The 27165-nt window shown below is 42.7% G+C and overlaps 2 protein-coding genes across 6 annotated transcripts; both read left to right on the forward strand.

The window, feature by feature from the left end:
• The first annotated feature begins 2727 nt into the window (after positions 1 to 2727).
• On the forward strand, positions 2728 to 17234 carry LOC118234257 (cilia- and flagella-associated protein 69-like). 2 transcript variants are annotated; one of them, XM_035430668.1, is made up of 23 exons: positions 2728 to 2806; positions 3140 to 3208; positions 4619 to 4684; positions 5376 to 5485; positions 6259 to 6335; positions 6533 to 6631; positions 7141 to 7293; positions 7656 to 7833; positions 9296 to 9419; positions 9546 to 9594; positions 9720 to 9841; positions 10181 to 10397; positions 11042 to 11197; positions 11407 to 11522; positions 11797 to 11915; positions 12012 to 12093; positions 12721 to 12913; positions 13195 to 13320; positions 13892 to 13968; positions 14330 to 14527; positions 15217 to 15303; positions 15649 to 15753; positions 16655 to 17234. In XM_035430668.1, exons 2-23 carry the CDS (start codon positions 3152 to 3154, stop codon positions 16832 to 16834), a joined length of 2691 nt encoding a protein of 896 aa, XP_035286559.1. In that variant the 5' UTR covers positions 2728 to 2806; positions 3140 to 3151; the 3' UTR covers positions 16835 to 17234. The 2 variants fall into 2 exon arrangements, with proteins under 2 accessions (XP_035286559.1, XP_035286558.1); XM_035430667.1 differs by having other exon boundaries at positions 2739 to 3002.
• A 677-nt stretch (positions 17235 to 17911) lies between these two features.
• olah (oleoyl-ACP hydrolase) lies at positions 17912 to 26307 on the forward strand. 4 transcript variants are annotated; one of them, XM_035430670.1, is made up of 7 exons: positions 17913 to 18013; positions 18737 to 18867; positions 20345 to 20483; positions 20946 to 21045; positions 22369 to 22538; positions 23040 to 23122; positions 23451 to 26307. In XM_035430670.1, exons 2-7 carry the CDS (start codon positions 18738 to 18740, stop codon positions 23591 to 23593), a joined length of 765 nt encoding a protein of 254 aa, XP_035286561.1. In that variant the 5' UTR covers positions 17913 to 18013; position 18737; the 3' UTR covers positions 23594 to 26307. The 4 variants fall into 4 exon arrangements, with proteins under 4 accessions (XP_035286563.1, XP_035286561.1, XP_035286562.1 ...); XM_035430671.1 differs by lacking the exon at positions 17913 to 18013 and adding an exon at positions 18025 to 18210; XM_035430672.1 differs by lacking the exon at positions 23040 to 23122 and having other exon boundaries at positions 17912 to 18013.
• Positions 26308 to 27165: the final 858 nt, after the last annotated feature.

Consider the following 27165-nt stretch of genomic DNA (forward strand, 5'->3'; position numbering starts at 1 on the left):
AGTTTCGAGAACAACTCAGAGCAGGAACCATGATGAGGAAATTGTGATAAATATAAACGGCTTAGCGAAACTCGTATGATTTCGTCAGACCTTAGTCAAAACACGTTTATTTCAGCTTATGATGGCAATGCTTCATTATTTTTCCCCAGGAAGCATTTTTGTGGTGAAAATGCTAATTTCGGTGTTCTCACTGAAAAACAATGAAATGCATAAATCTGCCGAATGAAACGAGTGGAAGATAATACATATTATTATTATTATTATTATTATTATTATTATTATTATTATTGAGTAGCAATCTTGTACAATTTTTAACCCTGAGATTAAATAAATTTACTTCACTTGATATTAGCGTTTAACAGTCAACGACTCACACGTTGTTACAATTAGAGCAGCTAGAATTAAATAACGCCATGGCGACGATAATAAACTTATTTTGTCGGATTGTCATAATATATTTTATTTTTTTAATTTATTTTAAGAACATGTTCCGACAAAGGTTCGTCGACGTAAGGATAACTAGCAAAGTCTTTAAATGCTGAATAGTGGTATCAAAACAGTGACACTCAGTAAATACACTGTGAAAGCTCCATTAGCCAGTTACGTTTATATCCCTTTTCCACGCACGTGTAGCTACTGCAGGTGAAAGAACATATTCCTTTAAAAGGTGGTCACTATAAAAACAAAACAAAACATTGTATTGGTAATAAATAGGCAATATATGGTATTGATGAAAATAATTATTTTTATCATACCATATGTTATTGTATAATTATTATTAATCAGAATTTTACGTAAGCTAGACTGCTAGTTGACTGGTCGAATGCCAGAGGTTTGAGAAAGTTTGTTGGCATGCTTCAAACACTGGCTACGAACACACAAATCAGAACTCCGGTGAGAGACCGTGCCCCCTCTAGTGGGCATCCGAAATCACGTGCACGAGCAGCATTCACCGCCACCAACTGCGTCAAAGAATTTTACTACCGAAGTGCGGCAATGAATTAACATGAACGAATTAACCAAATCTGTAAATTGCCCATTGCTTTTTATAATTTATGTAACAAGTGTCCATTGTTTTACCTTTGAAACGTCCTACTTACGACCTATAGTTAGCATTTGAACGGGCTATGATCGCAAACTGAAAATTAGGAAATATCTCTTTGCGAATGAATGTTCCAGTTAATTTAAGAATATTTTTTCTTATAACCGTCCTGTGAGGGCCATTTTATACACTTTCCAGTTATCTGTAGTTTTTTCCCCAATGCGGTGTCTCACAGAGCTAAACAACATCTGCTCAGATATGATGACATTTCAGTAGACGCGGCATCTGGAATACGGTGACGTGGAATAATACGGTGCAATTCAGGCCCAGTTGTTCTGTGAACAATTGCATATGGTGACTGCAATTACACTGAATTATTTAATCCCCGCTAGTTGTTTACGTTCAACTGATTTCCTCTTGCATTAGCAATCCCGGGTTTTGTGTGGTTCTTCTTATATGACTGAATCATGAGGCGTCTTTCTGAGTTATGATTGCCCTTCCATAGCTTACTTTTTCCCTTCGAAACACTTTTAAAGATTCACGACATATTTTTCATGTGAAGGGGGAGCTATGAAAAACTGATGATGTTTGTAATACCTACATACATACATTCGCCGGAACTGCTCCGTCCGTCATGATGATTATGTCAAAGAGAGACAGAGACAGAAAGAGAATGGGGGGAGAGAGAGAGAGAGAGGGGGGGGGGGGGGGGGGGGGGAGTTATAGAGAGAAATAGTGTCAAAGGATCAGTCGTAGTTTGGAATTTGGCAGCATTGAGTTCAGAACCTTGGACAGCGCACTATTTCAACTGATGCTGGAGAGGGACGGAAAGACTTTCACCAGACCAAAGAGAGCCAGATAATGGCCACCAATATACATCTGCTATGTCTGGAGGTGGGGTCTACCTCACCTGTCTACTCTCACAAAATTCCCATAAAAGTATCACAACACTTACTTTGTTAGATTTAACTTTCCAGTTGAGTTTAAGGTCCGCTTTCAAAGCAGCTGTCTATATCATTTGTAAAGTCAGGCAGTCCATGCACTCCAGATGCTTGCAGTCAAATTCTATACTGTACCCCCATGTCTGTTTTCCAGGTTATTGAAACACCATTGTGACACTTTTATACAATTACACTGGAAATGATCGAAGGAGCTCCATAATGTTTGGGACAAAGACTTTATTTTTTTCTTGATTTGCCTCTGTACTGTTTCTTCCGATCTTGGACAATTCATTTTGGCCTCCTCATTTTGCTCTTGCCATCGCTCTGATACAAGCAAATCTTGGTCTCATCCATCCACATTTTGTATAGGCCAAATGTAATAGGCCACCTCTGGTTAAAAATAAATAAATAAATAAATAAATAAACCTTCAGGTAGAGATGAATTCAGTTAATTATGTGAATTTATTGAATAAAAAACCACAGAAAAACTTTTTTTTTGCAATTTCTACCTACAATAACACAAAAAGATTTATTTTAATTAGACACGACTCCTCAACATAGCTTCCTTTGGCTTTAATTACATTTAAACAAATTATTGGAAGTCTATCCAATAATTTTGCAAAGTGGGACGTTGAGAGGTGGGAAGGAGGTGGAGGAGTAATTATGTCCCTGGTGTTTTTCCGTTTGCTTTTAACTTTGCATTGTTTGTCTCCTTCCTCTTTCCGTAGCTGTCTTTGGGTAACCACAGCAACCGCAACGCGTGAAGACGAAATGCTTTTCCAGGATTGTTGATTTTGTGGAGAATTTCACTTCTGTTGTAGCGGTAATGAAAACTATCTGGGGTTAATACGATTTGATCGATACTTATTATTAGACAAGTAGATATTCAAGTTGTTTAATAAATGCTTGCTTTGGAAGCAAAGGGTTTAAAGTTATGTGCCAAAGGGTCAAAAGGGAAAATTGTTAGACCAGTGATTCCCGCGGTCAAATACACCACCAAAGATGTAAAAATCCGCACGGTAACTTTATAGTATACTAGATAATAATGGATATTATTATCTAGTAGCAAGACTCCATGTTATCAGCTAGTATATGTGACTAAATATTGGCTCTAAAAATTACCTGTCACGTTCTGTCAATTTCTTGTTTTCATCAGGGGTTTGCTCCAATGGCTGGACCCGTGGATCTCAGCCGTGTGTTACAGATTTTGGAGGATCCATTTTCAGTAAGTGATCAACAGCCAAATTAAATAATTTTCAGGCTAAGTATCTTATTAGGTTTCAAAGACAGACAGTTTTCTGTGAAAATATGACGTTCAAGTTTCTACTACAGACAAATGTATGCCAACTCTCATGTAAATTCAATCTTATTACCTAAAGGCATCCTGAAATTCTTATTGCTTATAAGTCAGTTACAAAATCAGGCTACTTGACACTGATATCTTTAATATGTTATTTTAGTCTGATAAAATATCTTAAAACGAATTTTGATATTTTCTGCATTTTCACATGGTCTAGTATATATGTAACTGCATGGTATAAGCACTGTTTCAATTGAGCAGTGGGAATGTTTGCGTAAATTCGTAGATTAAAGCAGAATGTTAGTAATATTTATGTAAATCCGTTTTATAAATGTTTATTATTATTATTGTTGTTGTTATTATTATTATTATTATTATTATTATTATTATTATACACGAAGACAGGAAAAGCCGTAGTTTCATATGCATGTCATTTGCGATTTCAGTTACTTTTATTTTAAATATTTTTAGCCCTGCCTCTGTTCACCATGCCTGGAATAGAAGGGGGGGGAACACGTGCGACTTAAATATAATATCTTCTAGTTAAAATTGCGTTTCTATTTTGTGTTGTATTCAGCCGTTCAAATGCAATTTCAAACGTGCTTCATGGATTGCGCGGAAGTTGTAAAAACGCTGTCATCTCGTAATTTAGTCGCGACGCACACGGTTACCTGTGAAAACAATTTCAGTTTTTTCACGGATGTATTTTCAACGTATTTCAATCTGGGAAGTTCTGGTTTGAAAGTGGTAACAAACGAGGAACTGGCGCTCTGAAAACGTTAAGGCAACGTTAAGTCCACTGCTATATTTTCTCTTGTCCTGTCTAATAATGGGGTTATGGTTGTTTATGTTTTAACCTTGATGTATAACGATGTATAATCTGCTCGAGATGCTTAATTACTGTTCTGTTCTGTTGTCTGCATGAATTTTAGTGTTACTGGCCCAGGGACAACAGATGGACTTTGTCTTTGAATATGTCTGTATGCATAAGGCTGTTGACAAATTTATATTTATATCGTATTTGTCCCTGTTCACATGGAAATGACAAGTCTGTCGGATTTCCCCATCTGGTTGGGAGTCATGAGACATAACACAGTAATGTTTTAATTTGTCCACACATTCACTAGGGGTGTTGTTAGGGTGCAGTTCTGACACCTTTAAGGCATTCCAACATGCCTGATATACTAACGCCCCAGAAGCCTTATTTGTATAAAACATGGAGATTCCAAGTGAGTTGTGGACTTTGCTTGTCGCACACGGAGAACAGAATAGATTAAAAATGGATTCGATTTTCGACAAGATATAAATCCTTGTTTTGTTTTTTCTTTTCTTCAGAGCACTCTGGAAGAGAGACATCTTTTTGTCCTGAAGAAAATGGTGAAAAGATACCAGAATGGCTTTGTATCCATAAATTATTTGTTAATATTCATTTTGTTATGCATTTGTACCCCCCACACACATGCGTGTCAGTCGTGGACAGTTTATTGGCAGTTTGCTCAACTATTTCAAAGTACCTTGTTGTGTTTTGAAAATAGGCTTGTTGTTAGGAGTCTAGTGAGTGCCTGTTCCCTGGTGTATGAACTACGGAAGTTCCCTGGGCTCTCATTACTAGTGAGGTTTGTGTTCAGCAATTCTGTCAGCATTCTCTGTCGAGAAAATCACAATATGCCTATGGAGACTTAGCTTTATCTGTGATTTATTTTACTGAGAAACTTTAAAGCTTGTTGCAAAGATTGAATTATCCTGTCAAGCGCCTTTGTTTATTTTAGTGTTTCTTGCAAATCACAAATTCACTGTTTCATTTTCATAGAAAAATAGTAATTCATTTTGGGAAACTGAAATGACACCATTGCCGGTTGGTTTAGGAGGAGATTATTCACAGTTAAGTAGTGCTAATTTGTAAACTGACCAATAAAAATAATTAAGAATGAAAAAAGTGTGTAATATTTCAGCATTGTAGCTCTGAGACGGATTAATAGCAGTGAAACGGTCCGTACAGAAGCCTTAATGTCCAGCACGAAGGATACTGTATTTATTATGTGCCCTGTTGAAGAAAACAGCCTTTTCTTCCCTTAACCTGGTTATTCTGAAGCTTCTCAAAGAAATAGCTGATGTTTTCAAGATTCTAAACCTGTGCGTAGAGAAGGCTGAAGATCACTCACAGTACGCCGTGGTAATGTGCGACATACTGAAGATATGCGGGTAAGCCAGTTTATCAGTCATATTTTAACTCGGGTGTGGCCTATAATTGGCCTGCCCTCTAGAGGCTAAATAAGTTCATGTCAATAATCCACACAAATTGTGCGTGACTTTTTTCAAATCATCTCCTTTTGTTATCAGACAGAGATGGAAAGTCCAGGGGTCAGAAAGTAAAAGTCCTGCCATGTGTTTTTTTCCACCCACAAACTCAGCCAGCTGATTTTTGTAATTAGCTCTACCCCCTGGCTGAAGAATTGTGCTAACTAGCAAATCCTGGTGACTGGAACAAAATACTGGGGAGGACTACTTTTTGAAACTGGATTTTCCACCTCTGCAGACAAATACTGTTTTCATTTCATTTTATTTATTTATTTATTTATTTAAAAGGGACAACTAGCAATAATATTTGCAATAGCAATGCCATACATTTGTTTATAGCCGAAGCTCATTTCCAACATTAGCCCCCTTAATGGGCATTAAAGTACTGCACATCAGTTATATTATAAAATCCTATCAGTCTAACAAAAATAAAAGAAAGGGAAAATCGAACAATTAAATAAATAAAATTTTAAATATTTGCAAGCCAAGTTTTTGTAATTTATAAAGTGCGATCAGCATGACAGAAAGCAAAAGGGAGGCATTTCTGTACTGTGTTAGCCAGGTTGAACATCGCATAAGGATGTCTGTGGTTCTGGCTAATGAGGAGCAGTTCTCTGTTGTCTCTGTGCTGTGTTGCTCTCAGTATAAGCTATGAGGTGTGCATGCTGTGCCTGCAGGCTCCCGCTCCTGAAAGAGAAGTCCTCCGACGAGATGCACTACGCCCAGGTGGTGCGGGAGTCCCTCTCTCAGATGGGTATGCAGTCACGTGACGAGCGTGTGTTCTCTGATTCGCTGGCAACGACGAACAGAGAAGCCAATGCCTCTGACCGTTTCAGGTTACCTGATGAGAGTGCCGAGTGTCACGTGACATATGCAGTCACGTGACAAGCGTGTGTTCTCTGATTCGCTGGCAACGACGAACAGAGAAGCCAATGCCTCTGACTGTTTCAGGTTACCTGATGAGGGTGCCCAGCACCGACGTCCGACTGCAGATTTGTGCCTCCGTTGCGTCCTTCTTCGGGGTCCAGAAATCCAAGGCAAATGCGGAAGGTATACGTCAATCCTCAAATTTTGAATTACTTTGTCATTTTTTAAATGTCTTCTAACCAGAGGTGGACAGTCCAGGTTCAGAAAGTAAAAGTTCATCCCAGGATTTTGTTCCAGTCACCTGGATTTGCTAATGAGCACCATTCTTCAGCCAGGAGGTAGACCTAAATCAGCTGGCTGAGTTCAGAGGTGGATGCAATACATGGCAGGACTTTTACTTTCTGACCCCTGGAATGTTCACCTCTGCTTCTAACCCTGTACCCTGGCCTGGTTACCTTAGGCATCGCTGAGGTATACATGGATTGGTACACCAGGCTAACCGGTGCCCTGCTTTCCTAAATGAAATAAGGCAGCCCAAAAACATGTAAACTAACGCACGAATACAAAGTGTCGACAGCAGTTTGAGCTATTCAGAAAATTAGCAATGTCTGCCATCGTGCACCGTGTTGTATATTGTAGCACTTCAATACCCACAATCCCTTGCGAATGCCCTCTTTCTTTTCGTTCGGTAGGGTTCTGCCCCATCAGTGCCGGGTTCCGGGCTCAGATGGTGGAGCAGAGCGGGGTGGCGGAGATTCTGGTGCTGTCCATGGCCCTGCTGGAGAACCAGCTGGGGGTCCGGCTGCAAGTCCTCAGGACCCTCCAGACCCTCTCCAGCTCCTCCGGTATCTGCCTCGCACTCACGCTCAGAGATGCGCCGGAACTTTCCGGAGCTTTGACGCTAAGGGCGCTAATGGGCTAAAGCCTAGCATAAAAGATCCTTCTCCTCCTCATGCTCGCAAAGCCGCAGTACTGTGATAATGCACATCAGTCAGAATGTAACCTCAGAATGTAGCTTTATCACTTTTTACTTGTGTGGTCCACGGAACTTTCTCTCATTTTCCATGCTAAGACAGAACTTTTCAGCTTAAAATAAAAGCAGGTGTTTATGGTAGGTGTATTTGGTTCGTGGTCAGGGGGTGATTGACGTGCCAGTATTACAGGTGTAAAGTTACAGCGTCCGCGCTTTGCGTTGATACGGCTGCAGAGGTGAGCTGCAGTAAAATGCTGAAGGCCCAGGCCGCTAGCAAGATCTGCTGCCACATGAACGAGCCCGGCCCCGGGGGACAGGTGCTCTTCCGCTCCGCCGAGATCCTCTGGAACCTGCTGGAGAAAGGCGGGAAAGAGGAGGCCACCGCTCAGCTCAGCAACATGGACTGCGTCCTGTGAGTAACCCCGTTACATCCTGTAAGTAACTATGTTACATCCTGTAAGTAGCCCTGTTACATCCAGTAAGTAGCCCTGTTACATCCTGTAAGTAGCCCTGTTACATCCTGTGAGTAACCCTGTTACATCCTGTGAGTAACCCTATTACATCCTATAAGTAACTCTGTTACAGGGACTGTATCCTGTAAGTAACTCAGTAAATGAAAATGCACATGTGCACCTGAAGTTCACTTTACTGAAGCGTAAAATTATAGGTTATCAAGTCAATAACCTGTCGCTCACGGATTGTTGTTTTGTCCACGAAATGCGCCTTTACATCATAATAAATCCATCCAGGAGATTGACGTCGCTGGTGAGAGCTTGGATGTCACGTCTGGTTATGGTGTTCACAGGACTGCGGTGGAGGGCTGAACATGTTGTCTTAAATTAAGCTGGATGGATGGATGGATGGATTCTTTTTCACTGAAGTTAAAGGCTACTTCAGACCCAAGATTTTCATCGTGACGAGACAGGCCGCAACCGACAAAGGCATCTCTTGCCGAAACGCTGGTTCATAAACACAGAGTTTATCTGAGACTTACAAATAACTTCCAGTGACGATCAGCTTTCTTCACAAACACAGCTTGACCGCTTTGGCGATCAAATGAAAACTCGGCAAGCAGGGCAAGGCGAATAAGTCAGTCGATCGAATCCTGGCCTTGTTTCTCTGCAGCGAGGGGTTTCCCTGTGACAGCACCCTCAGCTTAATGTGCCTGTCCCCGTTCCTGTGACGAGAGGCTGCGGTGATTCACGCTCCCCTGCATGCCTGGTCATGCACAGCCGCGTATAAACACACACGCTCAGAGCCGCTCGTGCTAATCATTCGTGAGCATTTCACTGTTGATTGCACACCAGGGATCGGCTTTTTCCGAGCCCCGCGGTGTCTCCGAGGGTACGGACTTGCTTCCTCGTCTTAACTTTGTTGGTAAAAAAAAAAAGGGAATTAAATAAGTACGTGAGCTTGATTGCGGTTTACCCCCCACTTCAACGTGAAAGCCTCCCATGATTATGACCTGCGTTTATTCAACGTTTGTCCTTAACGTTGAAATACACCATGATAAGGCGTGTTATTTATTTCTTCGTCAAAAATGGGTAGCTATGCAAACGAGCAGAACGTGGAACGATGGTTTCGGTTTGGTTTTGAATAGATCTCTTCTCTTGCTGTCAGTACATTACATTACAGGCATTTAGCAGACGCTCTTATCCAGAGTGACACGTACAGGATTTTTTACATTGTATCCATTTATACAGCTGGATATACACTGAAGAAATTCGGGTTAAGTACCTTGCTCAGGAGTACAACGGCAGTGTCCTACCCAGGAATCGAACCTATGACTTTTCGGTTACAAGCCCAGTTCCTTACCCACTACGCCACACTGCCCCACCTGTCAGACGTGTGACTTCATTGATATTCTTCTCTAGGTCGCTGAAGGACGCTCTGCTGCACCAGATTCTGAATGGGTTTCAGCAGTTTGACCAGCAGCTTCGGAACGACTTGCTCGTGATAATAACCCTGATTGCGGACAATCCGAGCGCCCCATTGATTGTAAGTAAAGGAAGTCCAATTTTTGGTTTGCTTATGTCTGTTATACAAAAAATGTATACTGCCGCTGTGTGCGAAGGCTGAAGGACACAAGCAAATCAATTCATCAGTATTTCTCATCTTTATCAGGAGAGCGGTTTGGCAAAGCAGCTCATCCTATTTGCTACATTCCCTGAAAGTGAGTTATTGCGTTAATATTTCATTTCTATTAACCAGATATTGTGTGTCAATAATGACGTAGTTGATTTTTTAACCACAAAATATTTTTCCTGCGATTGAAAGTAAGATATTTCTTTATCTTAGTAAAGAGCCACAACCCACTTGTTCGCAATCTCAAGCTGTCCTTTAACTATGAAGACTTTGAGATGAAGAGGTTGCTGTTGAATGTCATCGTTGTCATGTCAAAGGACATATCCTCTTTGCAGGTATGTGCAGTTTCAGTTTTTTTCCTGTTTGCTATTTAACATAACTTAACAGATATAGGCTGTTCCTCACCGACAGATACGGATTTTTCAAATATATATGCTCTGATATAAACAGCAGCATGTCTGTCAGTTATATATGTGTGTTTGAGTCCTCTATATATGTCACTGTATCAGTAGTTAACATCTACTTTCAGCTCACTGTCTGAAGTAAAATTAAACTCTTAATGAGAATAAGAGATCATCTTTGTCTTTATACACATACGATTTAAAATTTGTACTCAAATTAATGCTATTATTAGTTCTCATACTCTCTGTGTCACATGGGTCTCTGTCCAATAGCTGTTCAAAGAGGGTCAGGTTCTGCTGGCCCTGCTGCTCCACTTGAAGCCTAGCGAGAGATCAGGCCTGCCCAGCTGGAGCCCTGTCCAGCAGGGGGAGCTGCAGCTGCATGCCCTGGCCACCCTGCTCTCTGTCGCCCCCTTGCTGCCGGAGGACTACATGACCTGCCAGGGGAACACTCTGCTCCTGCTGCTCCTGGACTGGTGCACAAAGCAAGGTTAGGATGCACCCTCCTGGAGCCCTCCCAGACTACGGTTTTATTTACGCTGTCCTCTGGTCTCCTTTAATATCGAGGCTCTGTCTGCAGTGTCACAATACTATCGCGTGAAAAGCTCCATAAAAATGTTTACAACTGTGTTCCATAACTCATATACATTCCTTTTCTAACATTTTAATGTTTTTAGTGATTCTTGTACTTATACTTTTTTGTGCTTGTGTCACATGATGCTGGCTTTCTCAGAACGAATAGTTCTTGTTTTTAAACCTGTCTGCAACCAAATTTCCCTTAATGGGACAATGACCTGACTAGCACAGTCCAAACACTGAGAGAAAAGCCTATTTAATTTCATAGAATTTTCCACCAGAGTCAGGGATTGGTATCTGAGAGGTATATCAAAATAGCCCAGCAGAATGTTGGAAGTTCCGACACTGCGGAAAGAGACCGATGGTAAAGAAACGACTATTTCCTTAAGGAATTCACGCCAGATAATCGGAATTTGCGGCTAAACCTGACATGTTCCCAGTAAATAACCAACTATAATCCCGGAGCCACTGGAAAATGTACAACTAACCTATAAGTCATTCAGAAGTTTGATACCCTGGGTCGAAAAAGGTATTCGCATGTTCCATGTTTAATTCCAGGCCAGACGGGCGACGGTTGCCATGGAAACGGAGTGACAGGCGACAGAAAGGCCCAGATGCTCGGCTGCGTGAGAGTTTTGCGAGCCATGGCGTCTCTGGGAAGTGAAACCATCAACCAGGACCTCTGTGACCAAGGGGCCATCGGCCAGCTTCTGGGTAAAACAGCCGGAGGCGAACGCGTTTTTTAAAAACACTGTCCCGCATGTGCCTGGGAAGTATCTTTTTGTTTTTCAACCTGTGTTCAGAACAACGGTATTGCTTTAATTACAGCCGCAGTGACGGAGGAACCCCCTCTTCCCTCATCGGCGTGAAGCGTACTTCTGCATAACTGATTTTCAGATGCGTATTTGTGTCTTTTTTCGTAGATACTGTAATGCAGTTGGAATTAAGCGACGAAGACGAGGATGCGATCACCGTGGAAATCATGACCGACGTTCAGCAAACTCTGGCGGTGCTTTGCGAGAACGATCTTCACAGGAAGGTAAGAGTCCTTGAATGTGACACAAATAAAACGCGTCAGGATAACGGGTAGCCAGTTGTGAGAAGCCGATGACGTTACGTTATTTTATGCTAAAAAAAAATTGTCTCCAAGGCCATATAGCAGTGACCTACTGGAGATATGAACCAGTGTCCCTGAAATTCACTGTTCACAACTGCTAAGTCACATTATTTTGAGGCTCAATGATGTCATACTGGTACGTGGAGCATAAAAAAATACGAGTAAAACTGCAGAGCTAAATAAATGCTTGCAACAGGAGCTGTTTGGGTCAAGTGGAGTGGATATGCTGGCCCATTTCCTGAAGACCAGCTCTGGAAAGTTCTACAGTGGCCTGGGACACAACAAGCTCATCCTCTCCACTGTGGACTGTGTCTGGTTAGTTGGCTTCACAAAGCATGTGGCATGAGGATTGTGTTGGATTTGCACATTTGTTAAATATGTCCTCTTACGTTGAGGTGCTGCAATTTTAAGGTCTTGCGTTGTTGGATGCGACACGACAGAGGACATATTCTTGGAAAAGGAGGGGGTTTTTCTTCTGCTCGATTTGCTTCACGTGAGTACAATTTAAAAATGTGCGAACGTAGATTCACTACACGGCCAAAAGTATGTGAACACCTGACATCTCATCCAAAATTATGGGCATTAATATGGAGTTGGTCCATCTTTTGCAGCTATAACAACCTCCACTCTTCTGGGAAGGTTTTATGGTAGATGTTGGAGCATTTCTGCAGGGATTTGCTTCCATTCAGCCAGAAGAGCATGTGAGGTTGGGCACTGATTGGGTGATTAGGCCTGGCTTGCTGTTGGCTTTCCAACTGATCCCAAAGGTGTAGGATGGGGTTGAGGTCAGGGCTCTGTGGAAGCCAGTCAAGGTATTTCACACCGTTCTCGACAAAGGGCCTTCCCCGATCTGTTGGGGAAGCACAGATCGTCTTGAATGTCACTGTATGCTGTAGCATTAAGATTTGCCTTCACTGGAACTAAAAGGCCTAGCCTAAACCATGAGAAACAGCCCCAGACCAAGGGGTGTCCAGATACTTTTGGTCATATAGCAAATTCACATACTTTATTAAATAAGTCCTGTACAATAATGCTGCATATTCGGCTTTTTCATCACTGGGCATTTGTTTTTTATTTGTATGTCCCAGTTCACATTATATTCTTTTTTGTTTTGACGCAGTCGGGTCCAGGAAACATGCAGGGCGTGGTGCTGGGGACCTTGCTGGAGCTGTGTGACAACCCCAAAACCCTGTCCCATGTCCACACCTGGAGGAGCCCAAAGGGCCTGACCGCAGCTGCCCTCCTGCTGCTCTTATGGAGGCAGGAGGAGGGGGAACTTTGGGCAGGGCACGACCGGGACGAGACCACTGCAGGTGGGTCCAGCGCAAAACTGGTCTCTGCCATCACCAAGGGGAGATTCTGGCTAACCGAGGGGAGATTCTGGCTAACCAAGGGGAGATTCAGGCTAACCAAGGGGAGATTCTGGTCAACCAAGAATATAATGTTGTTTGTATACAATGTAACCACAAACTTCTCTATAAGAATGTGTACAAGCAGGAGCTCTGCAGTTTTGCATGACTTTAGCAAACATAGTCAGCGGAGCTTGCTCCTAACCTAACATTTAAACTCTGTTTATTTGGCTTTTCAATGACAGATTCCACCAGTTGTCACCAGGGTGCAGATCAGGTGGAACCCTTACCTGCAGATAGGCCCACTGCAGTGGTGATGGACGTATCAGACAGCCTGCAGTCAAAGATCTTTTCCCTTTTCTCCAAGATGGGTGAGTGTAAAAGTGACTTCTTTGGCGAGGGTCTCTTCATAAGAGGAGGTCCAGCATCCCTGTTGAACCTGCTCTCCTGAAGGAGGGCACTGGAAAAAACAAACTCAACTGAGGAAAAGTAGAAAAAGTGCTGGAAATAAAAATAAAAAGCTAAAAAGTCAGGTCACAGTGAGAGTAACATTTATTATAATTATTTTGCTGTTCCAGTCATCGAAGGCTGTATCTATACAGTGCATACCAGGAGGAGTTTACAGTCTCTTATTCAATGCAGTTCAGTCCAAATTTGAATAAAGATTAAATATAAGAAATTTGAATGAAATTATTAAATAAGATTAACCTCCAGTTTAGTTGTTTTGGGAAATTATTTTGCATACCAAATCTGTTTACATGTGTTGAGTTGGATTACGTTTGGATTATTTCATTATTGCTTGCATATCAGGGGCACTTAATGTGACATTATTCCAGCAAGTGAAGCTATGATGTATGCTTTGTGAATTTATCTGTGATTTACCAGTGTGATTAATGATACTGTATGTTTTGGTCATTAATGAGACGGAATGACTATCTTCAGGTTTCGAGGACTTGCCTGGATTAAAAACTGAAGATTATGTCACTCTTTCTATCGTGAGCAGATATTTGGATTTTAAGGTAAATTAATAATCTGCCGCATGGATAGAGCGCACCCACACCAACACGAAAAAATTTTAAAAAACACCTTCACCCTTCCCCCTCACGGGTTCCAGGGAAAAGCAATAAACTAACACCAACAAACTAAAACAACAAAGACAAAACAGAAAGAAAGCAACAGCTTTTCACCTCGCCTCGATTGGCTGGGAGCTTCTCAGCTTTTCATCTGTGTTTTCTTCTTGTGCTCAGACAAACAAAATACTGTATGTAGCAGTTGTAAGAAATACTTCACAACCTGGGTCTATAATATTATTGTTCAGGTACACTGGCGTCGCTTAGGGGATCTGATAGCAGGGCTTTAAGGAAACTCCTGTGTCGGCAGGTTATGGAGGTGTGGGGCGAGATCGCCAGGGAGCTCAGGGCCGAGGGAGTGAGACCTGTCACTCCGGACGGGGAGGCCCTGGAGTCCATCGCGCAGATGGCAGAGGAGGCAGCCAGGACGGTGGCCCTGCAGCAGGCCGAACTGAGGGAGAGCCAGAAGCGGCAGGACATCCACGAGGAGCAGCGCATGTACATGGAGGTGACTGCCCAACGGGAAGCGGTACTGAGGAACCGGTACTGCTCACATGTGGAGCTTCCATTAACTCTGCAGCTGGGTCAGAGCAGGGCAGGGCATCGTGTCTTTTCTGACCTTAATGTGACTTTTAAGTGCCTTTTCAGTTCTCTTAATAATGTGATTTTGGGCGGCGCCCCCTTGTGGCGCTCCAGGTTGAGTCACTGCAGTGGTGCCTTGCGGCTGAATCAGACCAGGCCTGTGCCTGTGCCAGTGGCAGCGTTGGTTGGCAGACTTGCTGAGTGGTGCGTAATTGCCCTCAAGCTACACCCAGGGAGAGAGGGTTTAACTGGGCAGGAGGGTCCCCACATTGCTTGGCAGGGGTCCCCTCATTGCTCACCCCTAGAGCTCCCGGCCCAGCGCCTGCGTATCTGAGATCCTGAGCTGCTGGGCTGCAGACTGGGGGGAACAGCTGTCAGGCTGTGCATGCAGGCGCTGTGTGGCCTTCCCAAATTTACAGAGGGTGTTGCAGCAGTGAGAAGGGGCTGCAGTTTTTTTTTTACAGGAGATTCCAAATTGTGGTTTTTAAATTGTGGACGCTCGTGTTTAAAACAACTGAGCATCGCCATACGCCCCATGGCTAAAGGCTGTGATTCTCACTGTGGTAACCCCTGCAGAATGACAGATTTCAGAGCATGCCTGCATGTGTCTCACAGATACGCTCCAACCACAGACAGCAGGAGCTCGTAGCAAAGTCGTGGGAACATCATGTGGCAAAGACATCTGACTACAAGGTGTTAATGGTGAGTGCGTGCTTTTCCCGGTAGTTGTGAACTGAATTGTAATCACTTATTAAATTTTTTATTTTTGTTATTATATATTTTTTATTAGTTCTTTGGTAAATGCAAATAACATGTCAGTTCCCGTTAAACTGTGGTCATGTGCATTTGAGAAGTGCTGTGGGGCACTGCTGGAAGTCTCTGGTGAGCTGCACTTTAAGCATGAAAGCAATAAGAAATGGCCTTACATCAACAGCATACTTTAAAAATATTTTCGTGCATTTTCGGGCATGAAGTGAAACCAAGGTTGTTGAGGGTGTTCGTTTGTTTTACAGTACTTGTCTTCGACTGTTTCCATTCACATTTCAGGAATCCAGAGAACTTCAGGAAAAGTCCATTCAGTCTTCCAGGTCAAAGGTTAAGCACGAGGACTCACTTTTTCACTCTACCCAGATACCTGGTCTACACACAACAGTAAGTCATGTAGCATTTAATCATAATATACTGAAACCATGCTTGCATACCAGGTGTTGAAATACTGCTTATACATGTGTATGTAGTATATATTCATTTCCAGTGTATACAATGTATGCTGTCTTAGAACCAAGTGGTTCATTTTAAGGTGCAAAGGCACACATTTTTGTGTTTGCTAGTATTTTTCTACTTTTTACAGTTCTGACTCTTCCTGCCAATCGAATTAGTGGGCATGCTGGGACAATGGGAGCGTGCCACGCACATTGCAGTGTTAACTGGAAATAAGGTGGCATAATAACTGCCAATTAAGTGTGATAACGTATTGCTGGAGAGGGCTCTGGCAATAAGCTACACACACTACTTGGTGTTAATTGGACACAAGATGGTGGTAACAGTCAATTATTTATAATGGTCAATTATTTCCAAGTCTGTGCCATATTCCTTCTTTAAGTAAACGCTGTATGTTGATGGGCATCAGTTTAACACAGAGCCTACATGGATTCATTTATGTTTATAGAATATGGATGAGTCCATCTTTATATTATTATGTTGGAAACATCAATATTTTTGGTATGTAAATGAGCGGATCTGTGCATTGCCTGCTGTGACCTGATACCTGTAAAGCAGGAGGTAAGAGTACCTGAAGATGCCAGGTAGCCAGGTGCAGAAGATGGGACACAGCATCCCCACAGCTCTTCCACACTAATGTATACTGGTCATGAAGTGTTTCCCATAAAGACACACCCATGAGCAGAGGACTGTGTGTGTGTGTGTGTGTGTGTGTGTGCGTGTGTGTTGTGTGTATGTGTGCCTGTGTGGGGTGTTTGTCTGTGTGTGTCTGTGTGTGTTGTGTGTGTTGTGTGTATGCGCTTGTGCGTGCGCGTGTGTGTGTGTGTTGCAGCATTTCTGCGGCCGTGTGCTGTCCGTGGAGAGCACCCCCGTGCACCTGGTGGGGGGGCCCCTGGCGAACACGGACCTGGCCCTAGAGACGGCTCCCATACGGGGGGGAGCCCTGCAGGCACACCCAGCCAGACCCCCAGACCTGGAGCTCTTCCATCGGAGCTCGGTGCAGGCCAAATGAAGGCCTGCCAGCACTTACGTTCAACCTTCCCCTTCCTGAATTTCCGTACAGTTGTACAGTACGCTGATTTGTTTCTGTCATTAAGTATAAAATATAAAACTCATCAGTCGGGCACCCAGGATTTATTCATCGGTTGTAGACCATTGAAAATCATATTTACATATAAGGAAAGTCTGTATTCCGGTTCTATTTGAAAGTCTGGTTCTTTTTGCCAATGATTGATTGTACGTAAATATTTTAAGTTTACAACGTGTGTCATATTTGTACATTTTTTTGTTCGCTTTGGCAAAATTATGAAATTACATGCCAAGCTTGTATGTATTGTTCTATACATAAAAATAATGCAGTCTAACTGAAACAAATATTATAAGAAGTTATAAATAAAGGAATTCAATATTTACCGGGCAAATTGTAATGGGTGTTATTGTTGAACATGTCAAGTAATTACTGTTAGCTTAAAGACGCAATACCTTAAATGTGGCGCATTGTAACTGCGCGATATGGTACGGATCTCCCCGAGGCATCCCAGGTGAAAAAAAAATATTTCTATGACCTTTAAAAATTCGTACCCTCAGTCGTGCACTCCGTATGCTCGGTTTTAAAAATCTGTACCCTCAATCCGAATTTCCCCGTTGAAATTATTTTTCTCTCCTATCACAGAGCGCCTAGGGGGAGTCCGTATAATCGTGATTCGGAGTCGCTGACGCTGAGAAAAAAACACTCACACTTGATTTTAGAGCGTACCACCTGGGATCCACACCCGCGTAATTTAAGAAGGGGTAGCGGGAATCTTGTGTTCTGAATGATATCAGAAGAAAAACACGTTTTCAATGAGCAAAACTGTCAAGTTACTCACACGCACTGCCTGTAAGTAATTTATTTTAACTCACAAAATCTAGGCCTGCCATTAAAAGTATTGACATCAAAATCAGGCCAAGTTACAATAAACAATATTGGCCGTCTTAGTTCACACAACTTAAATAATACGTATTATAAAGCAATGCTGCCCAATGTTTCTGAAATTATTTGAAGTAACTCACCGCGAGAAGGCGTAGGACATGTGCGTGTGGTTACGTAGCACACTGCTTGTGTTCAGTATACGCCCACAACCGGAAGAGAGCGGGCAAAGAATGGCAACGAGGAAGCTGCAGGGAAACCGAACGTGATCAAAATTTCCAGGTGAACAAGAACTGAAGAACAATGAGGGTGTTCATTTTGTAATGAATGTTAACCTGCGCAGAGAACTGCACTGAACAGCTTAGCGTGGTTTTCATGCTCTTTATGCGCCTTTTGAAATCTGGACATGACAGAGACGGTTTATTGCACTGAGGCTGCCCTGCGTAATGCTAGAAAATACATTCCTGTTGAGTTGAGAGGTAGGCTATGTGTAGGAAGGCTTTTGCAGAAATACACATTTTTATATGTTCAGCCCAAAGTCCAATAAGTAGGATAAATGAAGGATAAATTGTTTATAGTTTTGTCTTTCTGAAGGGATTATAATTAGCTTTGCCGTTTCAAAACAAATAACTTTTTGCAAGCTCTCCCTTGAACACAGCTAGTTGCCATGCAAGTGCTGTATATTTTGAAGCTGTGTGAGTTTCGTGTACCATTATCCAGAAGCTCTGTAATACCCCTGTCTATTCACATGAAATCAAAAAAGAAATGTATATTTATGACTAGGGTCATTTTCAGCTGCAAACTCGTGGTGGTGAATTCCATATATAGAATATACAGAAACTATGCATTGTGCCGCTTTGAAAATGCATAACAGAAATATAGTCCAAAGAATACAGTTCTTTGTATTATCTGGCATTTATCAAAATAGTCAAGCAACTTCCTAGTGTACCGAGTAGCCCTTGTGAGTTTCAGATACATTTTTTAATGGATGACTTTCTTTTCTAGAATGGAAAAAGTGATAAATTGTTTCCAGCGGAACCCCGACGCGAGCGTGAGGCTGTTGTGCTTCCCGTGGGCCGGCGGAGGTTCTATTCATTACGCGCGCTGGGGAAAGCTCGTCCCCAGCTCCATCGAAGGTTTGACGCATTTCATATCGGAAACCACTGGTGTTGTGTGTCCCGTTACCTAATTGTTACGTCTTTGGGGCCAGAGATAAGTCCCGAGGCCCAATTATCTGTGTCTAGTAAAAAGTAGCCTAGACCAGCCAGGGACTGAGACAGAGGCAACAGAGGGTGAAGTAGTATTTATGTACCTGATAGGTAGATATATAAATATTGTATTGTCCACTTTTGTGGAAATTTGCCTTTGGCTTCGCCATAGTTGCAGTAAAAACAAGCTGTCACACAATACAGGCCATCTCACACAATAACACTGGAGACAATATAGGCCTATGTTCAGAAAACACTGGCCACAAACAACCCACACCGATAACATGACACAACAGAGCCTCAACAGAGATAATAATATTTCAAAACATTAAGGATTCATCAAAGCGATGGCATGCGGAATTAAATACTTCGAAAATATGTTTTTTTGCGGCTCTACAGCGCCTCCCAGAGGAGAACATGCCAAACGTATTATTTCTGAAGAAACCATTGAGGAAGAATCCTCATTTACAATGCCGTTGTATTACAGACAATCAGTAAAACAAATATTAAAACAGTGTGATAAATTAGACTTTAAAAACGTTAAATATTGTCTATAAAAAAATTGGAAATTAGTAACTGAATTAGTAACTAATTCAAAATTAAAAATAGGAAATGGTAAACCTTTAAAAAAAAAAATTAAATTAAAAAAGAAAAACAGTTACACTCAGATTTAAAATGCTCAGAGATTAGAGTCTGACCTGATGAAATGACAGAAGCAAGTTTAGATTTAAAGTTCTCTGTATTTTATTCCAAATGTAAGAGTAACAGGAATAACAACTGACAATTTTTCCAGGGTTGATTCCCACTGGTGGTGCATGTTGGGCAAGCTTATTTTGGAAACGCATACCGTGACTGTTAGCATTCTGGATTAAGAGAGATGAGATGTATGGCGGCTGTTTATAATGTTTTCAGCCCTGCCCCTGTTCTGGAGCATATAGATCTCGGACATGGATCTTGTCTCCGTGGCTTCCCTATAATTTTGCTGCCCGTGCTTACAATCCTCGCCGGTCTTCTTCTGTTCTTGGCCTCGTGGTTACCATCCCAAGGTGATAGGTCAAAGGTCAGAACACTTTCGATGAGGCTTTTGTATACCAGCTCTAAAATGTCCCTCCTCAGAGCAAAACCGTACAACGTTCTCAAGGAGAGAAACGCTGCATGGCCTTTTTAAAAGTGTATTCTGTGTTAGCTGTGACGTTGAGACCATCCCTAGCTTTCTTTGCTTGGAGAGTTTCACGCTTCCTGGTTCGGCTGGTGCTTAGATGCATCAGGTACGCTGTGCCTGCGCAGAGTTTAAGCCCTCAATCACAAAATATTTTGAGGCAGCTAGAGTTTTGGGCCAGAAGGTTGTCGTTGTTCAAATGGACATTTGTAGCTTTCATGTGTACCGCCCCTCTGCTGTTCCCAGTTTATGCGGTCAAGCTGGCTGGGAGAGAGAGCAGGGCGAAGGAGCCTTTCTGCAAGAGCATGGAGCAGATCGTGGATGAGGTCATCGGCGCGCTGCTGCCCGAGCTTCGGGAGAAGCCCTTCGCCCTGTTCGGTCACAGGTACGGGAGGGGCGACGGCTGCGGAGGAGGCGGGGTTTATACGGAATGTTCCTGCAGTAATTTGTATCTTGATCATTAACGGCTGTGGTTGGGTCCTCGTTTTCCCCCAGTGTGGTGTTGCGTGTTCTCACTCCTGACTGCAAATGAAAGAATCGTGAGGTGCCATCACGGAACTTGACAACGGGCAGAGCAATCCGTCCAATCGAGTCGCTTGTATGATTTGAGCCAATCGTTGCATTTTGCTCTAGAGCAGGGATCTCAAACTGAACTCCTGGAGGGCCGCTGTGTCTGCTGGTTTTGGATGCACTCAGGATGCAGCCAGAGAGCCCTGCTCTATAGACCAAAATTTGATTGGATGAGGTGAATGATTGACAGCTCGTTCCACCTATGAGGCGGTCTGTGAAGCTTCACTCTGCCACCGCTCATCCTGACTGCCGGCCTTTGATTGGTCTCTCCCTGCAGCTTTGGATCCTTGGCCTGTTACGCCACGGCCGAACGCCTGAAAAGGGTGCACAACCTGGAGCCGGCGCACCTCTTCCTCTCCGGTGCCTCGGCCCCTTACGTGAGTGAGAGGGCGCCGCCGCCACGCGGGACGAACGACTAGCCCGTCCAGCATCCAACGCGCAGCTAGCCCGTCACAGGGGAAGGAGGAAGGCCTCCAGCTGAGGCCGCTGACCACACCCTCGCTCAGACTCCAGGGGAATGGCATCCCGTTTCCTACTGGATGTTTGTGCGTTCACTGACGTCTCTGAACTCCTCTGTGGAAGACTGCTAATTTGCGCGGTTCCGCTGCCATAACCGGATATTCCTTATATGGGCGTTTAGCAGACGCTCTTATCCATTGCCATTTGCATTGCATCTATTCATACAGCTGGATATGTACTGAAGCAGTACAACAGCAGTGCCCTACCTGGGATTCAAACCGGTTACCTTTAGGTTACAAGACCAGCTCCTTACTCCTTACTTCCGCTTATCTGAGACCCACAGATGTTACGGTGCATTACGTTACATTTATTTGGCAGACGCTTTCATCCAAAGCGACGTACAAAAGTGCATAGCAAAGGTCATTGGATCAACTACAAAACACAGGTCCGATATGGTACACTACTCATTTTGTACAGTTATTCATAGCCATGAACACAAAGTCCAGTTCACGCAGTGAACATTACTCTGACCTAACCTAAGACTATCATCTTTGATGAAAAATCTCATGACATTAAATCATTATGATTTTGAGACTTCTTTGAGTGAGGGGGCTCCATGCAAATTCATACCAATGTGGAAATTTTCTTCTTTTTTTTTACCTTGTGTAATGGTGTTTGGTGTGTAAGAAAAATATTTGGCATTGTTAAACCTCAGAAAAAAACGTGGTAGAGCGACATTTTCTTGCCTCACCTAGGAGAATGAAACATGTCGTGCAGAAGGGGGAAGTTTTTGGTTGAGAAGAAAGTCTTGGTTCATCTTTTGAAATGGAACCTACTGTGAGGCTAGAGTGTGGTTTCCGGAGATGAGCCAACATGACCAGGCCCAACACTGCAGCCCACGCGATTTGCTTTCGCAACAGCTGTCTGCTCTGCAGAATCTAGGTGATTTTGGCCCGTAGGTCAAGTTTAGTAGTTTGTAAAAAATAAAAACGAAAGACTGTTCCAAATGTTATTAATTCATTAATTCAGAGTAGTTAGCTAATAGTAAGCCACCGCGAGCCTGACCTGGACTAAGCGGTTAGAGAATGGGTGGATGGATGGATGGAAGCCAATAGATATGTTTCATTAATATAAATGCAAGTACACAGATAGACTGTTGACTTGGTGCAGGTTATGATGAAAGATGCTGACATTTTAAATCCATTTTTTTTTGTTGATTCTCTCCCCCTCTCTCCCCTCAGTCCGAGACTCGGAAGAACGCCCCGAACAGAAGCGGGCTGTCGGATGAGGATTTCCTCCACTGGATCACCACCATGGGGGGAACCCCCCCCGAAATACTCGCCAACCCCGAAATCTTGAAGCTCTTCTTGCCCGTCCTGAAGGCCGACCTCCACGTGGTGGAGAACTACCAGTGAGTGTAGAGACTGCCTTATCGCCACGGCGATAATATTGACCTGTTCGTGATACAAATTCTTTTAGCTCGCGCAAATCCAGTAACGCGATCAATGATTGGTCATGGCTTTTGTTTTGCTCCAATCATTGGTTGTGTTATTAGTTTTGCATGTGGTGAAAATAGAATTTTAAAAGAGACGGGGAGCCAGTGCAGAACAGCAAGAACAGGTGTAATATGTTCTATTTTCTTGCTTTGCAATAAAATTCTAGCAGCAGCATTCAGAATATATTGGAGTTTGGCCATTGACTTCTTGGGCCAGCCGGTTAAAAAGCGCATGACAGTAATCCAACTAGCTTGCAATAAAAGCATGTATCTTTTTTTTTTTTAAGTCTTACTTTGGCTGTGTTTCTCAGGTGAAAAATGCAGTCTTGGTTACCTTGTCAGTGTGTGCTTTTTAAAATTTAGGTCGGCATCTAAAATTACACCAAAGTGTAAGTAATCGATCTGTTTGGTACCAAGGTGCTCCAAGCCTGACAGCCCGTTCTTGTCCTGTCACGTTACCTGTTTTGATGGAAAGGAAGACATTCCCCACGATTTGCAAGGTACAAACAAAAAAACAAAAAATAAGGTCACTTCCTCATGACTTCACAGTGAATTCTGTTGTAAATGGGGAATTTAGAGGGATTTTACAGTGCTTCTTATCATTTGTTTGTGCATTATAATGTGAGGAAGCTCAGAAAGCCTGTTAATGAACTTCACTCTTCACTGGTAAAAAGCCATAAATCAATAATCTACTCAACCTTTGCGCACGTGTTTAAAATTATCTTTCGTTTCCCTGTTTTCCCTGCTGTGGGGATCACTGAAGATTGTGAAGCAGGAGCCTGGCTTCGCGTGTCTCACTGATCTCTCTTCTTTTTTTTTTTCCTCCAGCGTGGAGACACGTGACAAGAGGAGAATTCACGGTGAAAATGCTTCCAGGTCCTCACTTCTACTTGAAGGACCCATCTAACGAGAAGGTCATCCTGGACATTGTCACAAGGCACCTTGAGACGGCCGAGATTGATTACTTGTAGTGGCGCAGTGACGGTGGCTCCAAGGCCATGGTGATGACGAGCAGAGCAGGGCTCCTGTGGTGTATGACTCATAGTGGGGAGGCGACTGTGACTCACGAAGTTCTCCAGAATCGTAAAATGCACCGGATGTTGAGGAATTTTGATTGCCGAGGGTAAAAACGTAAATATTGTAAGTCACCAGTTTTCTACCAAGTAACAATAAAGCGAATTACAGTGTTTTTCTCTGGTGAGCTTGTGCCATTAACAGGAGGAAACAAAAATACAGGTTTACCAACTGTAATACTTACTGGCCATGACTTGCATCAGCTGGAACCTCTGGATGGGCCAACTATGGGTCACGTGACATTGGAATGTTTTTGGTTATTTTGTGATCTTGTGCGTGAATCTCCGCTTTTGCTGATATTGAGCCTGCTTTGCTTGTACATTTAAGATTCATTCTCCTGCCGCTCCATTTTAAACTCATTGTTAAACTGAACGGTGTGTTGCAGGCGGACTGTCGAGGAGTCGGTTTTCATAGCCGGCTGGCGTGCGTGCAGCCAGCACGCTTGTCTGCACACACACACACACATACACACACTGACTGAACATGCTGGTGCCGGCGGCGGAAACGTCGCCGCGGCGACGCGTAATTAGCGGTCAGGGTCACCGAAGGATGGCGCGGGTGTCCGTCGGCACGGCGACCTGCCCATCGCTGCCTGTTGGCGCCTCCTCTCTCACACCACTGGAGATGTCCTCTTCAGTCTTCCGGCAGTCCTGCTTGTTGCAGCACTTAGGCCTTTGATCAAAGTGCGTTTTTTTTTTTTTTTACAGAGGTGCATCTTGCATGGAGTAGAAATGTTTTGGCTTGACTTTGGGTCACTTGCGCCTAGCTGTCACTCAAATCAGTGTGTGCACAGGTTTAGTGTCATCACAAGAGTCGGGTTATTTACTAAAGATTGATGAGGACAAACAAGTCTTTGTGGACTCACTAAAGGGACTCTACCTTTTTGACTAAACGTCCGTGAGAGTAAATGTTTGTGTGGCTTTTGCACAAACGCTGTCTCAACTTTCCTTACTGATAGTGGAATTTTGCACATTTAGAGGGTGCCTTGTAGGAGTTGTATTTTGTAAATGTATTGTGGAAGTTGTGCCTGGGAGACATATATATATAGGCCTGGAAAATAAAGAAAAATATTTCAGTTTGAACTGTTCAGTGACAAATAAACAAAAAAAACTTTTCATTTAGAAAAAGTCATCAGAGCATTGAGGAGTATCTAATGCTTTGAGTACTGTCTGGTATACCAGTGTTGCATATACACTAAGGACCTGATTTACTAAGACCTCCAGCATATGCAAAATCGTTTAGTGCACACAGAACCAATGACATTTGCATTGATTGGTCACGGTGTTTGTTTTGCACCAATCTTTGGTTGTATTATTCGTTTTTGCAGGCGCTGAAAGGTTTTGCACTCGTTAACGGTCTTTATATCGGGCCTAAGTGTTTACACCTCTGTCTGAATATACATAACCATTAGCTCTACAGATTATGAAAACTTCCTTCAGTGAGCAAAAACAGTTTCTCAGTGAGAATGAATCGGCATTTTTTTTTTTTTTTTTTTTCACATTTACGATTCGGTTGCTTTTGGAGGGAACGCGTCTGGTGGTTTCTGTTTGACTGCTCAGGTCAGGTGGAGGATGCTGGCTGTGTTTACCGTAAATGCAGAGGCTCTGTGGACACAACAGGACAGAGACTGGACCGCAGAAACTAACTAGCGCATGGCGAGAGACTTTCTGGCCAGCTCGTAATGAGGCGATAATCATTATCTGGCTTTCGAATTCGGACAATGCAAATGCAATGGAAAAATAAAATCATCAATCGGACGTGACTGGGTCCTTTTATTCCCGACTAGCTTTTGTTTTAGCCTTGTTTCCAATCTCTGAACTGATACGGTGTGATTATTCTAATGCTAATATTCGATTTTAAAGCTAACGTTCTACTCTGCATGTGTCATTTACTTCCGTTTCCAGCTGATAATTTTCCTGTTTTTTTTCTTTTCTCTTGGTGGTTTTGCGTTTTCAAGCTACTCCCCAGAAAAGTTATCTCGGTGCTTTCGCTGAGGGCACAGGGTCATTTTCTTAAAAATGCTCTTAACAAAGGCGAGGGTTGAGGGTTCGATTGACTTGAGTGCAGGGCAGTGACCAGTGGACTTAATTACAGTCACTGTGTGTGTCGGGGTCCGTGTAATTCTGTATATTTATGAATCTGGAAAGGAAGGTTGTTTGTCTATGTGCTGTTATCATCTACCAATACTGAGAGTAGGTCTATTCCACCTAGCAGAGCAGGAGGATATTAAAATATATATATTTAATCTGTATGTGCAGTTAGGCCATCTCCAGCTTGTGTTCCTGCCTTTTAGGGTGCACTTCCTTTACAGGTAGAGTACAGGTAGAGTAAGTGTTTGAGGCTCAGTGCTTTGACTTGCACTCTGTCTGACCCTTCACGGTGAATCGCCGTTGCCGCTGCTGGCGTTTGTGTTGACTGTCCCCAGCGCAAACCAGCAGCACCTCTTTTTTTTTCATCCATTTGAAACGGCATTTCATAAACAAGGGTGACACAAACAGGTCAGATGCATTTCTGTGGTCAAAACATTGGCACTTTGTGGCCCCGTGGAAAGGAACACGATATGCCGATGAATCACAAACCAAAAATAAATAAACAAACATGAAAGTTTAAACCTACTATCTGTGATTATTTGTGGTTAATGGTTGTTTAAATAGAAAAAGACATACAAATATAGATACTATCATGTAGACTGATTCATGATTAATACGGAGCAGTGTCTGAAGAATAGTTAAATATATTACATTACTGCCATTTAGCAGACGCACTTATCCAGAGCGACTTACATAACTTTTACATTGCATCCATTTATACAGCTGGATATATACTGAAGCAATGCAGGTTAAGTACCTTGCTCAAGGGTATCGAACCTGCAAGCTTTAGGTTACAAGCTAAGCTCCTTACCTTTTACACTACACTGCCACTAAGTATACTAAATAAACAGATCACATTAATAAAGGCGATAACCAATAATAACTGTCTTCAGTTTCTAATTTCAGTACAAGCACACAAATGTTAAATATTTGCAGCAAAAAAAGTTATGTATGCATGGGTGATTCAGCACCTGCAGAAATGTCATGTCATTCTCAAGGTAAAGAGAGTTTAAGTGCAACATCCCTCAAAGCACTTGTTATTGATCATGTGGAGAGGAATGAGGAAGATGTGTAAAGGTGTCATGCTGACTTTGTTCTGTAATATTGGGTTTAACGATTTTTCGTTTTTCTTTTTGTTCAAACGCTTCCTGTGGCCCTGACCAGGAATAAGCGGGTGAGATGATGGATGGATGTTAAAACTCTTAAGATCTGTGCCAAGATCCTTTGTCACGTCAGCGTTCACTTTGTACGACTTTTTCTTCGGACTCTATTCATACGTCTTTGCAAGACTCTTTTCTGTATTAATATTGCGTTCATAATTTGAACGGTGTTCAGAAACCATTTGCCCAATCCTTAAGAAATTTAATGTAGGTGTATAC

Source organism: Anguilla anguilla, chromosome 8, assembly GCF_013347855.1.
Source record: "Anguilla anguilla isolate fAngAng1 chromosome 8, fAngAng1.pri, whole genome shotgun sequence".
NCBI classification, from domain to species: Eukaryota; Metazoa; Chordata; class Actinopteri; order Anguilliformes; family Anguillidae; genus Anguilla; species Anguilla anguilla.

Coding starts and splice junctions, on each gene's coding strand:
- LOC118234257 (XM_035430667.1), top strand. CDS start 2,886: ATGCTTGCTTTGGAAGCAAAGGGTTTAAAGTTATGTGCCAAAGGGTCA. Junction 5,486..6,258: donor GACATACTGAAGATATGCGG/GTAAGCCAGTTT, acceptor CTGTGCCTGCAG/GCTCCCGCTCCTGAAAGAGA. Junction 6,336..6,532: donor GGAGTCCCTCTCTCAGATGG/GTATGCAGTCAC, acceptor TGACTGTTTCAG/GTTACCTGATGAGGGTGCCC.
- olah (XM_035430669.1), top strand. CDS start 18,720: ATGACTTTCTTTTCTAGAATGGAAAAAGTGATAAATTGTTTCCAGCGG. Junction 22,539..23,039: donor CACGTGGTGGAGAACTACCA/GTGAGTGTAGAG, acceptor TTTGGTACCAAG/GTGCTCCAAGCCTGACAGCC. Junction 23,123..23,450: donor CATTCCCCACGATTTGCAAG/GTACAAACAAAA, acceptor TTTTTCCTCCAG/CGTGGAGACACGTGACAAGA.